General features: G+C 55.1%; 4 protein-coding genes across 4 annotated transcripts; 1 reads left to right on the top strand and 3 right to left on the bottom strand.

The window, feature by feature from the left end:
* Positions 1-36: 36 nt before the first annotated feature.
* BDY24DRAFT_440904 (uncharacterized protein) lies at positions 37-1421 on the bottom strand. The gene is made up of 7 exons (XM_076644564.1): positions 1340-1421; positions 1187-1267; positions 982-1069; positions 774-887; positions 652-709; positions 494-582; positions 37-413 (listed from the first exon to the last, which is right to left on the bottom strand). The coding sequence occupies exons 1-7, from the start codon at positions 1373-1375 to the stop codon at positions 214-216; spliced, it is 666 nt and encodes a 221-aa protein (XP_076497141.1). The 5' UTR covers positions 1376-1421; the 3' UTR covers positions 37-213.
* A 341-nt stretch (positions 1422-1762) lies between these two features.
* Positions 1763-3740, bottom strand: BDY24DRAFT_387045 (uncharacterized protein). Its single transcript, XM_076640185.1, has 4 exons — positions 2803-3740; positions 2645-2703; positions 2201-2556; positions 1763-2075 (listed from the first exon to the last, which is right to left on the bottom strand). Exons 1-4 carry the CDS (start codon positions 3576-3578, stop codon positions 1836-1838), a joined length of 1431 nt encoding a protein of 476 aa, XP_076497140.1. The 5' UTR covers positions 3579-3740; the 3' UTR covers positions 1763-1835.
* Positions 3741-5818: 2078 nt separating this feature from the next.
* Positions 5819-7008, bottom strand: BDY24DRAFT_333270 (uncharacterized protein; the record flags this gene model as incomplete). Its single annotated transcript, XM_076637145.1, has 5 exons — positions 5819-5879; positions 6122-6312; positions 6420-6568; positions 6684-6747; positions 6916-7008. Coding segments are annotated over 5 exons (558 nt in total), but the record flags the coding sequence as incomplete, so codon positions are not given.
* Positions 7009-9860: 2852 nt separating this feature from the next.
* On the top strand, positions 9861-13523 carry BDY24DRAFT_387018 (uncharacterized protein). The gene is made up of 16 exons (XM_076640184.1): positions 9861-10138; positions 10216-10294; positions 10389-10523; positions 10599-10673; positions 10758-10849; positions 10930-10987; positions 11057-11249; positions 11331-11360; positions 11455-11861; positions 11942-12009; positions 12087-12189; positions 12261-12560; positions 12641-13006; positions 13086-13157; positions 13237-13343; positions 13418-13523. The coding sequence occupies exons 1-15, from the start codon at positions 9996-9998 to the stop codon at positions 13324-13326; spliced, it is 2211 nt and encodes a 736-aa protein (XP_076497138.1). The 5' UTR covers positions 9861-9995; the 3' UTR covers positions 13327-13343; positions 13418-13523.
* Positions 13524-13569: the final 46 nt, after the last annotated feature.

The raw sequence follows: 13569 nt of genomic DNA, 5'->3' as shown, positions 1-13569 counted from the left end.
CGCTCTTTCTCGAGCACCGTTCTCTCCAGATCTTTACTCCTCTCGAGATCGTCGCAGTCTCGAGATGTAGATTCAAAGTCATGGTTGCATATCAATCTAATCCATTCAAAGCAACGGCTGTTCATTCCGTTCCATCATCGCTCGTTCCGTCCGACGCGTTGATATCGTTTCCATTGCACTCTCTCCCTGCTTCCCTCCACCCAGATCACCCCTTCACTTCCACCTAAGTTTACTAGTGAAACTGGACTTCGACTTCCCTGCATCTCCTTCCGAGATCACGATTGCCGGCGGAGCGACGAAAGTTGGTGTCGCTTGGTAGCCTCCGACGACTTCGATGCTAGTTCCTCGACGAAGAGCGCGTAGACCTCCGAGGAAGATGAGAATACACCCTAACGCTAGGGATGCGGCGGCAGCTGATAGGGGGAAGAAGAGAAGAAGACGGACGCGTCAGATCGAGTCACTTTGGTTTGGAGAGAAATACACAGGGACCAACCTATCGCCATCCAGAAAGCAGGCCCGAAAGCTGCGTTGGGAAGACCAGAATTCTTGAAAGCCTCTTTAGCTGCTAGCCAGATAGCGAGGCTGAATATGACGGCGAGAGTTGAGGAGATGAAGGAGAGGAGAGACAGAACGAAAGTTGGGATCGCGTACTTGAGCGTCGAGATGGTGAGGAGGAGGGAGATGAGAGCGAGGATAGAGAAGGCGGAGGCTGTGAAAGGGTATGAAGGTTAGGTCGAAGTCCGAGCGAGGAAGAGAAAAGACGAAGAGCTCACCTATGGGAAAGAGAACGAGAGCTGTTGTGAGCTTCCCTCCAGCTGGGATCGCTCCTATCCACGAGTAGCCCAGCTGTCTCGGTATACAATAGTCGGACACACACCAGCCAAAGACTGAGACACCCAAGAAAATCGATGTGAGCTCAAGAATGAAGACTCCATCGACTCATGTTGAACGAAGATCAACCAACACGACGCGAAGACTCACCTCCGAACTTCGCGTTCCCACCGAGAGGTTTGTTGTTTTGGAGGAAGAAGATGCTTTTGATGAAAGGCGTAGAGAAAGTGTCGAGGGTCTATGAAATCGAAGAAGGACGAGCGGTCAGTCGATGTTCAAGGAGGATCGAAGGTTGGGCGAATCGACCCGAGTCGAACTCCACCGTTCATCTCCTTCAAATGAACAAGAAGCTCACCATAAGAACAGCTCCTCCTAGCACGAAGAGCACTGCGAGGTACAGAGTAGGAGCAGCTTTTCGTCGTGGATTTCCGTAAACCTGAGAACGAAGGGAGGGCGAAAGGCAGGGAGGGAAGGTCAGCTTTGAGATCGTCTCTGGCTCGTTGCTCACTCGTCCCGTAAACCGTTCCCTCACTTCTTCGGTCATGATTTCGAGTCTTTGGTCGTGAGCGTATGAGAAGACTAAGTTGGGGAGACGGTGGGAGATGGAGGGAAGGGAAAAGGAAGGATCTGTCGTTCAACTTTCGAGCGTCCATCGCGGCGTCTTTTGTTCTGTTCAGGGGTGAGAGAGAGAGTCAGCGAACATTTGCGGAGCTGGATTCCAAAGAGAACGCGACCTGCATATCTGGGGTATAGAGTCGTTTCTCAGCTTGGTCGAGAGACGAAGAGGAAAGCAAGCTCGTTGATCGTCGAAGCTTCAACGCGTCTTTCCTCCTCTTCACCTCTCTCTCTCCATCGTCGTTTTCCTCAAAGCAGAAACCAAAATCACAATGAATCCTTAGAAGTATAACGTTAGTCGCAAACCAAAACCAAAACCCGAACTCAGACCCGAACGAAAAACAGATCCGCAAACTCAAACTCCCTCTCTCTCCCTCCCCCCTCCCTCCTCAAGCCCTCAAGAAGTCCAGCGACGCATCCCCCGACGCTACCGACACCCTGTTCTCTCTCCCTCCTGACCCTCCGGAACCCCCCGTCGACCCCGAGTTCCCGCTCGAAGAAGAAGAGCGATGGGAGCTGTTCCCGTTGCTGATGCTTCCGAAGAGGGATCTCGAGGGTGAGGTGACGGAGACGACCTTGGAAGGGTGGGTGTGATGGTAGAGATTTGGAGAGGGGGTGTCACCGAAGAGCTGTGTATCGAAGGGGAGAAAGAGGAGGAGATGGTCAGCGACTTGACGAGACGAAAGAGGGAACGAGACGATCTAGCGAAAGATCGATGAAGAGAGCGGGAGACAAAGAAGTAAGTGGTACTGACCTTGTTCAACTTCAACCCCCTTTTCGAAGTCCCTCCTCCTCCTCCCGCTGCCTCAGGTAACTCCCCAGCTTCCAACCTCAGGAACGACGTCTCTCCCGCCGCTCCTCCTCCTCCTCCACCGTCGTCACTCTTGTAGTTCTTCGAGTTGGACCTCGACCTTCCCTTCCCTCCTCCTGCTCCTTTGGTCCTAGAGCTCCCACCACTGAACGACGGTTTCATCTCCGAGGCCTTCTCTTTGACTCGTCCGACCTTGGCTTTCCAGGCTCCTCCGTCGAGACCGTTGAGCTTGGAGGTGGATAGGGAACGGTGAGGTTGATTGGAGTGGTGGTGGGTGGAGGAAGGTTCGAGCCAGGGACCTGTAGAAGGTTCGGGTTGGGAGGAAGAGGGGAAGGAAGGGAAGGGGAGAGGTGAGTGTGGGTCGACGCGTCGAAAAAAAAAACGAACCTGTTCCAGGGCCGTCGACAAGCTGATCAGCTGGGACTTCTCCTCCCATGAGATGATGACTGAAACAGAGAACGAAACGGAGAACGAAAAAGGAAGAAGAAGGAGGATCAGCTTCGAGGCTAAAGCAAAAAGAAAAACGAAACCGTCAACCGACTCACATCTTCTGCAACCTAATCTTCCTCAACCTCCTCGCCGCCACATCCTCCTCCGACAACAGGTTCACCCCCGAGGAATACTCCAACGTCGGCGACCTTGGAAGCACCGAGACCTCCTCCACGGGTGAATCAATCGAGTACCTTCTCCTCGTCGTCGAAGTCGTCGAGATGATCGACGCTCTTTCGTCGTTGTCGTCGTTCGCTGAAGATCGATGCGTTCTAGCAAGACTGGAAGGAAGGGAGAGGGACGACGAGTTCTGGACGAGTCGATCGAGGTGATGGCGAGGGATGCTGGTTCGTGGAGTCCAGGAGGTTGGGGGTGTTTGGGATTGCGAGGAGGAAGAAGGGGAATAGTTGTGGTGATAGTGGTTGGAGTTGGGACTGCTGTGATGTTCTTTGTAGTGGTGATGGTTCTGGTGGTGGTGAGAGGGACGATCCTCCTCCTCCTCGAACGAAAACCTGAACGACGAGGCGGAAGGCGAAGCGGGGAGGGACGACCGATGGGAGATCCTTGGTCGCTGCTGGTGCGGAGCCTTCGAAGCTGGGATCGAATCCGACGAAGAGTAGTACCCCAATCCGGGCGTAGACGAAGACGAGCTCTTCGGCATCCCACCTGATGCTCGTCCGAAACTCAAACTGAGTAACCCTCCTCTTCCTCCGCTCTTGGTTCCCCTCGACCTCAACCCCGTCTGCTGCTCCTCCCTCGCACTCCCGGACGCAGCTGTAGCAAAAAGTTCGAACCCTCTTCCTCCCTCGTCGTCGAACTGTCCCCAGCTCATCCTCTCCGGGTCACTCGCTCGTCTCCCTCCGACGCTCCTCGCTTTCGCCCTCGGGGCAGGAGGAGCAAGACTCCCAGCGATGAGATCCCCGTTCAAGGTGACTCCCAGGCGATGCTCGAGCTTTTTGGCTCGACGGAGGAGACGGGATTTCTCTTCCGGAGTGAGGGAGGAGAGGGAGAGGGTCGCTGAGGAGGAGGAGTTGGAGTTGGAGTTGGACGCGACGAGGTATCGATCCATTTCGTTCGACCGGACGGTGGAAGTTTGAGGTTGCCATTGACTCTCTCGGTGACTGTTGTTGGGTTGGTAGGGAGTGGAAGTCTCTGCTGACGACGAAGACGAGTGGGAGTGAGAAGAGGTGGTGTTGTCGAAGAACGGATCCCCCGAATGAAGCGACGCGATCTCCTCCTCCCCGTCCCTCGAATCGTCCGAATCCTGTAAGGAGAGGTACGACTGTTTCCCCGAGTCGACTGAAGCCTTGACTGCATGCCCACGGTTGACGGAAGGACGAAGGTGAGAGGAGGGTTCGGCTCGAGGAGAGACAGAGGTGATGGTTTCGCGTTGGACGTTGATCCCGAGTCCTGCTCCTGAACCTGAGAGGACGTCCGAGTAGGTGGAGAGAGGGAGGGAAGCCCATTGAGCGCCCTCACCGAGGACCTAAAACACGAGGGAAGGAACGAGTTTGGTTAGAGAGAGAGAAGTGAAACGAAGGAGGGAGCGCAGAGCGAAGACGCGTTCCTCCAAACCAAACCCAAAAACTCACTCTATCCAACTTCGACCCCTTCTCCCTCTTCCCACCCACTCCCATACCCTTCTCTCCAGCTTTCCAAGCCAACCACTCTCTCTCCTGCCTCTCCTCTTCCTCCTCCTCCTCGTCCCCATCGCCTTCCAAACCCTCCCACTCTTCATCCGAACCCTCCTCCTCATCCCCTCCTAGATCCAACATAGATCTCTCCTTGGACCTCTCGGGTTCGGGAGCAGGAACGATCCATCCTGATTGCGAAGAAGCGATCGAGTAGAGGTCGTCGTCGTTTTCGGGGAGGTCAGGGTCGTCGTAAGAGGAGGGAGGAGAGGGTTGAACGGCGTACTTGGAGTTGGAGTTGGAGTTGGAGTTGGTGGTTGATGGGAAAGGGTTGTTCCAACGTCCCTCGTCTTGTTGAAATTCTTCTTGTCGATGCTCAAACCGATCCTCCCAACCACCCTCAGCATCTCGCCCTTCCCCCTCTCGCACCCGTTCCCTCTCCTCCGATCCCTCCCTTCGAGTCCCTCCCTCTCCCCCTCCTCCTCTCGGTGTGCTCGCTCCTCCAAACGTCCCAGTAGCACTAGGTCTTCGTCCTTCGACCTCCAATCCTTCCTTTGAAACTTGATCGTCTTGGTCCCAACTCTGTCTACGAGGATCGAGATGGTGCGTCTCCCTCGAAGGCGGTCGAGACGAGAAGGTCGATTCGACTTCGACGGGCGTCGTTGGATCCGGTAAAGAAGACGAGTTGGGAGGAGGGAAGCGGAAGGAGTAGGTTGAGATGGAGGAGGAGGAGGTGGCCATGCGAGGGAGGTGAGGGTTGAAGGTGGGAAGGAGGAGGGGAAGGGGAGGGGAGGCAGGAGGGAGGGAGGGAGTGTGTTGAGCTCGAACGGTTTGGTTTGGTTCGTTCTCGAGTCCAAGGGTTTGGGCTCGGTTGGTTCGATCAAGGGAGCTTCGATGGTCGTTGTATAGATACGTAGATGCTTGTTGAAGGAGGGTGCTAGTACTGAGGTTTTGTGGGCTCGTCTTTCGTGATGGGTGTTGGCGGGAAGAAGAGGAAAGGAGAGGTGTCGAAGGTCGCTCGCTCCCTTCGTTCGGTGAGTCCGAGCTCACCTGCGCCTTTTTGGGCTGTAAATTCGACCTTGTTTTTCTTGTTAATTGCTGTGGGAGGGTTTAAAGTGCTCGGGTGGGGTCGGAGATAGTGGGATGAGATGAGATGAGATGGAGTGGGGAGGGAAGCGTTGGAGGAACGAGAAGGAAGAAAGATGGACGAGACGCGACTCCCTTTCAGAGGACGAGAACGAGAAACAGGAATGCAAGCGGGAGGCCGGTCGTGAGGTGTCATAAATCGTATCGTAAGTAGAAAGCCCGAGAGCTAGTGGAAGTGATAAGTAGAGAAACATACAGAATCGAAGCCAACGTCGTCGTCTCACCGTCCCACAACCTCTCTCAACCTCTCCGTCCCTCCTCCCTCCAACTGCTTCTCCTCCTCTCCTGGAGGACCCAACCCCAACATCTCCCTCAAAGCCTTGTTCTCTTCCTCGAGCCTCACAATCTCGCACTCCCTCTCCAGCGCCCAATCCAAGCGAGGCTCTCCGATCACGGACGAGGAGAGGTTGGACGTCGACGCGAGGGAGGCGAGGGAGTCCGAGGGAGGGAGGTAGCCTCCTTGACGGCCTAGGTCGGAAGAGTATCTGCAGGAGACGACGTGGGAGTTTGAAAGGTCAGCTCGAGGAGCGCGAAAAACGAGGGGTACAGAAAAGGGAAAGAGGAGAAAGGAGAGGAAGAGACGACGTTGAAGACTCACCCTCCCGTCCCGTCAGGCAGCTCCCCACCCTCCAACCTCATCACCTTCCTGACCAGTTCACCCAAGCGTAGCAGCCCACTCCCCAGCTGAGTGCTTTCCGACAAAGCTTCCTGTCCCTGTTGATGCGAGAGAGCCATGAGAGCCGTCGAGTAGTGGTCGTGCAGAGCGAGTTCGTGCTCTTGGGTGGAGTGCTACAGGGAAACGAACAAGAGGCAAACGATCAGCTCTACTCATCCTACGAGCTCTTCAATAGCAATCCGAGACGAGACAAAGACCCAAAGAGGGGGGCTGAACTCACAGCAAGACCTCTGAACTTGCCCATGACGCCCTCGAGTGTAGCCTCGTACTCTCTCAGGAGGATGGAGAGCTGCTTGTTCTCGTGCGAGAGCGTTCGGTTCTCGAGGACGAGTTTGGCGGCGTCTTCTTCGAGGACGGAGGTGAATTTCTCTGTGAGAGTTGGATCGGAAGCGAAGACGAGAGAAAGGGAAGAGGAAGGAAGGGAGGGAGGGTGAGCTCGAGAGGTGAAGGGAAGGAGCGAAACGAGAGACGAGATCAAGCTGACCTTGCGAGATATCGGTGTTGAAGCGACGAAGAGCGAATCCGGTATTGGTGTGGATGGCTTGGTTCTGTAGAGGAGGCGAAGGGGGAAGGAGATCAGCTTGAGCTTGAAAGATCGGAGGAAGGAGAGGAGGAGGAGGAGCCATCATCGAGTCCCTTTGAGCTCGTTCGAGCAGCTCTCCTAGACCTTCTCGACCTCCATCTCCTTCAGAAGTTTGTATGGAATGAACGGTTACCTTCACTTCAGCGACCTGAGCTTGCAAAGCTGCTGTTACTTGTCTGTTCTGAGCGAGCTGATCCGAGAGATCTCCCACGAGCTGCCAGAACTTGGGAGACAGTTCATCCGAGGCTGGGAGCGAGACAGAGGAATCTGAAGGTCAGCGAAACGACTCTATAGGATCAAGTGTGATAAGAGCTTACCCATGATCGAAAAAATCTGAGCTGAAAGTTGATTGAAAAGGGAGTGAAAGGAGTTGGAGGGAAGGAGGAAGTTGACCTCGCCAGCTCGAAACACCTCCTTCCTTCCTTCCCCTCTTTGGGGGCTTTGATCTCTCAACCATCACACCCTCCAAGGAGGTTCATCCTCTGGAATCCTCGATCTAATCTCCCAATCTATACCATGGAAGAGAAACCAGCTCGCAGGAAGGTGAGCGTCCGATCTCGTCGGTTGTTGATCTCCTCGTCGTCTCACTGACCTCCTCCTCTCCTTGTTGCTTCTTTCGTCTCGTTGTTTCTCAGATCGTTGGATCGATCCAAACCACTCGACCTTCCACTTCAAATCCTCATACACCCCTCTCTACTCCTCCTCCTTCAGCTTCCTATCATTACTCCCCTTCCACTTCTACTTCTCGCCCTCCTCTCGGTTCAAGCACACGTTCCGCTCCCTCCTCCGTCGTGGGAGGGACCTCCAAAGTTCGAGCCATTAACGCAGCTTCTTCGAGTACAGCAAAGACAAGAGTCAAGGTCCAGCCTAGCTCGTTAGCAGGAGGTTCAACACTCGGGTCTGGTTACTCGACGGGAGGAGGGAGCGAGGTCGGTTGGAATGGAGGAGGAAGCAGCGTTGGAGGTCGAGCTCGCGAAGGAAGCGTCGCTGGAAGCGCCGTAGGAAGCTCTGTAGGTCGATCAAGGACTGTAGAGTCTCGAGCCTACTCCCCAGCACCTCCTTCGTCATCTCGTTCAGCCGTAGGAGGACACGTTCGAACAAATTCGACTGGAACAACCAACTCGTTCGCCTCAGCTCCGTCCTCCTCCCACCCCTCAAGCTACCGCCCCTCCTCTTCAGCATCGACGTCGTCGCCATCGCTCCTACGAGGAAGAGTCGCTCAAACACCTCCAACAGCTCCACCAGTACCGCCCCTACCACGATCCATATCAACCGGATACAACTCCCTACCACGTCCAACCTCAACCTCTTCCTCTCGACCTCAACTCCTCCCTTCAGCCTTCCCTCCGACTCCCTCACCTTCCCATCTCCCTTCCTTCTCCTCCTCGCCTCCAGCCTACTTCAACTCAACCCCTACACCTCTACCACCTCATCCTCCAGATCGACCTTACTCCCCTCCGCCTCTCCTCTCACCTCCAGAAGGATCCTCCCCAACGAACGTCCCAAACGGTCGTTCGCGTCGTCGTTCCTCCACTCCGTCCTCAACCCTTTCTTCCGACTCTCCAGACTCCAAGTCAGCCCTCTCCCACTCCTCCTCCCACGGACCTTACCAAACCTCCAAATCCACAGTCTCAGGATCCTCCTCCCACCCTCTCTCCCCAACGTTTTCCTCCCTATCTGCAGCGAGAGCTGGAGTCGTCGCTGTTCACTCCCCTCCTTCGTCCTTCTCCTCGTCAACATCTCCCTTCCTCACCCACAAGACCAACGGCAGCTCGGATTCACATCCTCCGCAACCTTCACCTCAGACGCCCTCCTTCCCATCGCACGCGTTGCTCTCGTCGAGTCCAACGACGCCGTTGAGGGAGTACTCGCAACCTCCTCCTCTTCCGTCGATTATATCACGAGGGAGCATAGGAGGGAGCTCGATCATGGGGGGTGGAGAGGAGGAGAGGGAGGAGACGCCGGAGATGGAGGGGAAGAGGAAGGAGAAAGAGGAGGCGAAGGTTAATCGGAAGGTGAGTGCGACGCGTCTTTCCCTTTTTCGTTCATTCAAGATGAAGGAGCTGATCCGCTTTCGTTTCCTCTTCTCGAACGTCCAGATCGCCGATCTCGAAATCTCCAACGCGTCCCTCCTAGCTGTGAATCGAATGCTGGAAGCTACGAAGGCGAAGCAGGGTTAGTCTCATCCCCACGCCTTCCCTCTCTTCTCCTCCCTTTCCTTTCCCCTCTACCACCTCTCTTCCGAACTAAAACTGACCCACCGCCCCTTTTCCTCCGTTGTGTTCTTCTTTCGCAGCCAAAGAGATCCGCGACCTCCGTCGTCGTCTCCGAACAGGATCCGTTCAACCTCTCTCCTCCTCCTCCTCCCACCTCTCCTCACTCGGTCGGAATCGATCTCACCTCAATGGAGAGTCGGGAGACTACGACGACGATGAAGAAGAAGAAGAAGAAGAGGAGGAGGACGAACAGTTCGGAAGGCTGAAGAGCGTGATGCTGAACCTGTGAGTCTCCGTTTTCGCTTCGGTGAAACGCGTCGCTTTCTGACCCGTACCTTCGTTATCTCGTTCACGCAGACTCGAACGAGGCCAACAAGCCATCGACTCGGTTGCTCAACCTCGTCCACCTCTGAACTCGACCAACTCGTCCCATGGAGGAGGGAGGGTGCTGGGGATTTTGGAGGTCGAGAAGTGGAGGGACGATCAGGATCACGAAGGGGATCAGGAGGGAGAGCAGGAGCACGAAGGGGATTTGAGTCTTGTGTTGGAAGGGGATGGGGAGGAGGAAGAGGAGGGTCATTTGGTGCGGAGGAACGTGGAGGGAGGGGTGAACGGGGAGGTGAGGGAGGAAGGGGAGGTGAGGGAGGAGGACGCGAGAGAGCGAGACGACGAATAATTAAAGCTAGTAGAGCATAAAAAGAACCAACGACCTTGATGAATCATGACCCAACCCGCTTCCTTCTTGACTTTGCCTTGAAAGGATAATTTTCCGACGAGTTTCCGACTCTCCCTTTGACGTCAATCAGCGTCAATCGTCGTCTTGATTTCTCTTTCGAAGCGTCCCTTCCTTCTCCTCAACCTCCACCACAAACGCTCTCGGACCCATTCTTTCGCCCTATCTACCATCAAACAACAAGCGCATCCAACTTTACATCTGCTCATCTCCTAGAACTCCTCGTTATCCACAAGGAACGAAGGTCTTCTCTCGCCGTCGACCATGTTCTCCCCTTCCGGCTCCTCCTCCCACCAACTCAACGACGTCGAACGCCTTCGCCTCGCTCTGAACCTCGAGGAGCAACAACCCTCGCCAGTAGCTTTGGAGCCGACTCTTTCACCTTCCCAGAGACCTAATCCGTTCTCGTGAGTTCTCTACGAACGAGCAAGCAACCGAAGAGAAGGAGAGAAGGAGAAGCTGACCTTCCTTCAACGAACCCCAGTCCTTCCCGCTCAACTCCTGCCGCTGCACCTGCTATGCCTTCCTTCGCAGTCTACCAACCTCTCACGAACATCAAACAGGTCGGTGTACATACTCCAGAACGAACGAGCGAAGGAAGGAGAAGCAAAGGTGGGAAGCGAAGCTGACCTCGACCCCTTCGCTTCCCCACTCCAGACCTCCCAAGCTTCCTCGGCTCTCACATCTCTTTCTTCGTCTTCGTCTTCGGGTGCTTTGGATATGGATGTTGTCGAGGAGCCAGCGGCGGTGGGGACGGTCAAGCAGAAGCCCAGTAGGAGGGGTGGCAAAGGAGTGAGTCGCTCGAAGAAGAGGTTGGAGCTCAAGCTGAACGAGCTGACCCTTCTATCTCCTGGCCTTTGCTCCTAGCCCAACCCTTTCTCAAGATCAGAGAGTCCCGCGAAACCACCGTCGTCGGGGTATACGTTGATTTCCACGAATCAGGTTGGTTTCTCCGTTTCCCGTTTTGCTGCTGGAAGAAAGAAGAGCTGAACCGTTTCGCCTCGCCACTCGTCGACGGGATCTCAGCATGGTTCGAGCTCGGAAGGAGTAGGAGGAGAAGGGAGTCAACGTTCTTACTCGGTTGCTGCTAGTTCGGTTGAGGGGGAGGTGGTGGTGATGTGAGTTTTCGAGCCTATTTGGATCGAGTCGAGGTCGTCGTCGCACTGACACAACGCTTTCTCGCTTTATCTGTGTATAGTCGACCCGTGAGGTCGTGGGGACTTAGTTTGAGTACTGAGGAACTGGTTCGGGAGAGCGTGAGTCTCTTAACGTCTCATTCGTTACGTCCATCGAGAAGCTGAACCCGCGTTGGTTTCCTGTCGCAGACGTCTGTTGAGCCTCGTCCTCTCAAACGAGCCCGCTCTGGATCCTTCAGATCCCAACAGTTCAAACAGGAAAGGAGGTCGATCTCGCCGAGGTCTTGGGATCGGTCTGGGTTCGACTTCTTGGGAGCGTTGGACTCGGAGGACGCGATGAGAGAGGAGTTGGATTTGGAGGAGCAGGAACAGCATGAGTATCGTGAGTCTGCACTGCTCAAGTAATCTGGAGTCGAGGAAACTTTCGTACTGATTGGACTCTTCGACCTTCTCGTCCACTCAGGTTCCTCGACCAGCTCCCTCTCTCCTCCTCGTGAGCCCTCACTCTCCCGCTCCTCCCTTCTCTGGCCTCCGTCTCTCCTGCTAACCTCGTTCCTTCCCCTTCCTACTTCTCTCCATCTCTTAAGCTCCCTCTCCAGTACCCTCGACTCAAGAATCCCTCCTCACTCCCAACCGATCTCCCTTCCAACCTCCTCGCTCCAAAATCGACCGTCCAGCAGCTCGCACCCGAAGCCGCACCGTCGACGACAGTCCTCAGAAACCACCACCTCAGACTCAGACTCAGGACGAAGAGCAAGAACAAGATCAGCATCGAGAGCAACAGTCGTCGCCTCGCTCGGTCGCCTGGTTCCGCGGGATGGAGGAGACCCAGGAGCGGGAGGAGGAGTTCGATGAGCTCGATACGTCGGAGGACGAGGAGGATGGGGACGATCCTATGGGATTGAGAGCGGCCGAGGTTCTGATAGTGCGAGAGGCGGAGGGGGAACAGGAACACGAGGAGCAGGAGATGGTGTGCTTTGTTGATCTTCCTAGGGTGAGTCCCTTCCTGTTTCTCGAGATGCAGCTCGAACCCTTTTCTGAGTTGAGCTGATGTCGACTTTTTTCTCTTTGCAGCAGGTTGAATCGATGTCGCCATGTCAAGCTAGCTCGGATTTGGAGGAGAGAGCGGTTTCGAGAACGAGGTGAGTTTTGACCGTTCGACGCGTCTCGCCTTCGAAGTACCTCGTCGCTGACTCCTGCCTTTTCCGCTTGACGTCAGATCCCCTGAGTCTGTTCCTGCGTCTACGGACGAGCTCCTCTCTTCTGGACCCGAAGACGGACGCGACGATAGTCCTGCTGCGATGGAAGAGGAAGCTTGCCTCGTTCGTCTTTCTCCTCCGCTGTCTCGTCGCCTCTTCGAACTGACCGACACCTCCCTTTTCGTTTCTCGCAGCCCTCTTTGTCTCAAGCACAGCTCAAGATCGGAAACCTCGAACGACAACTCGCTTTGGAACGAGAACGGAACCAATCTCTTGTCGACGACGTCGCCGTCGGATTGAAGGAGAACGCCAACGTCTTACGACTCGCTGAGGAGATCAAGCAGCAGGCTCAGACCTTGACTAGATCGAGCAGGAGGAAGGATGTGGAAGTGGAGAGTCTCAAGAAGGAGATTACGGACCTGAGGAACCAGCTGGGGGTGGAGAAGGGACGAGTGAAGGATCTGACGGCGGACGTGATATGTTTGACCGCTGAGGTGAGCCTGTTTTTCCTTCTCCTCCTTCTCGATTCTCCTTTCGATCCTTTTGACTGACTTGTATCTTTCGCTCTCTCCAGAAAACCTCCCTCCAGACCCTCACTACCTCCCAATCCACCTCCCTCCTCGACTTCCAACTCCAACTCTTCACCGCTCAACAAGCTCTCCTCGACCCCAACAGCCCTCACCCCGGCCCGGAAATTATCCCTCGTCCAGCCTTCATCGACATGGTACCTGCCCTCGCTTCCATGCCTGCCAAGAAGAAGGCTCAGAAGGTCAACGAGCTCTTGAAGCAGCAGGTGTTCGAGCTTACGACCAAGAACTGGGCGATGCAAACGAGGTTGGAGAAGTTGCAGGAGGCGGAGCTGGCGGTGGAGGTGGAGACGTTGGAGAGTAGGCTGCTGCAGAAGATGCCGGAGAAGAGGGAGACGAGGGAGAGGAGAGAAGTGAGTCGATTTTTGACCTTTGACGCGTCGACGTTTTTGAGAAACCTGACTCGCTTTTCCTTCGGGTTTCGGCCGACAGCTGGAGGCAGCTACTCTCAAAATCAAGCAACTCGAGCAGTGCAACGCTCAACTCCAAGCTGAAGGCTCCGTCGTTCGTTCCTCGCCTTCTCTTTCCTCATCCTCGTTTCGACGCGTCTGACTCCTTTCTTCCCCTCTTCGTCCCTTCACAGACCAAAGCGAACCTTGAAAAGCTCAAATCACACGCTGCCGAGCTTCAACGATCATCGAACGAGGTCGCTGGACTGCTCGAATCTCTCTAACGACAACAAACAACGACGTGAGTGAAACGAAGAGAGGGACGCGTCGTTTCGAAACTCTTCGCTAACTTCCCCCTTCTTTTGATCCAAACAGACGACTCAAGACCCACATGTACCATAACTACAAAGACACAGGCTACCTACTTTATGATACTCTACGAACCCTCTCACCTACTTTTCAGGCACACGATCAGCATGCTCTCTTCTCTCTCTCTCTTGATCTTGGTTGCCTCCCTTGGGGATCGA

The sequence above is a fragment of the Mrakia frigida genome (genome assembly GCF_051309035.1).
Source record: "Mrakia frigida strain ATCC 22029 unplaced genomic scaffold BDY24scaffold_13, whole genome shotgun sequence".
NCBI lineage: Eukaryota > Fungi > Basidiomycota > Tremellomycetes > Cystofilobasidiales > Mrakiaceae > Mrakia > Mrakia frigida.
Note: the sequence above shows the minus strand (reverse complement) of the source record. Positions and strands in the feature narration are given on the sequence as shown.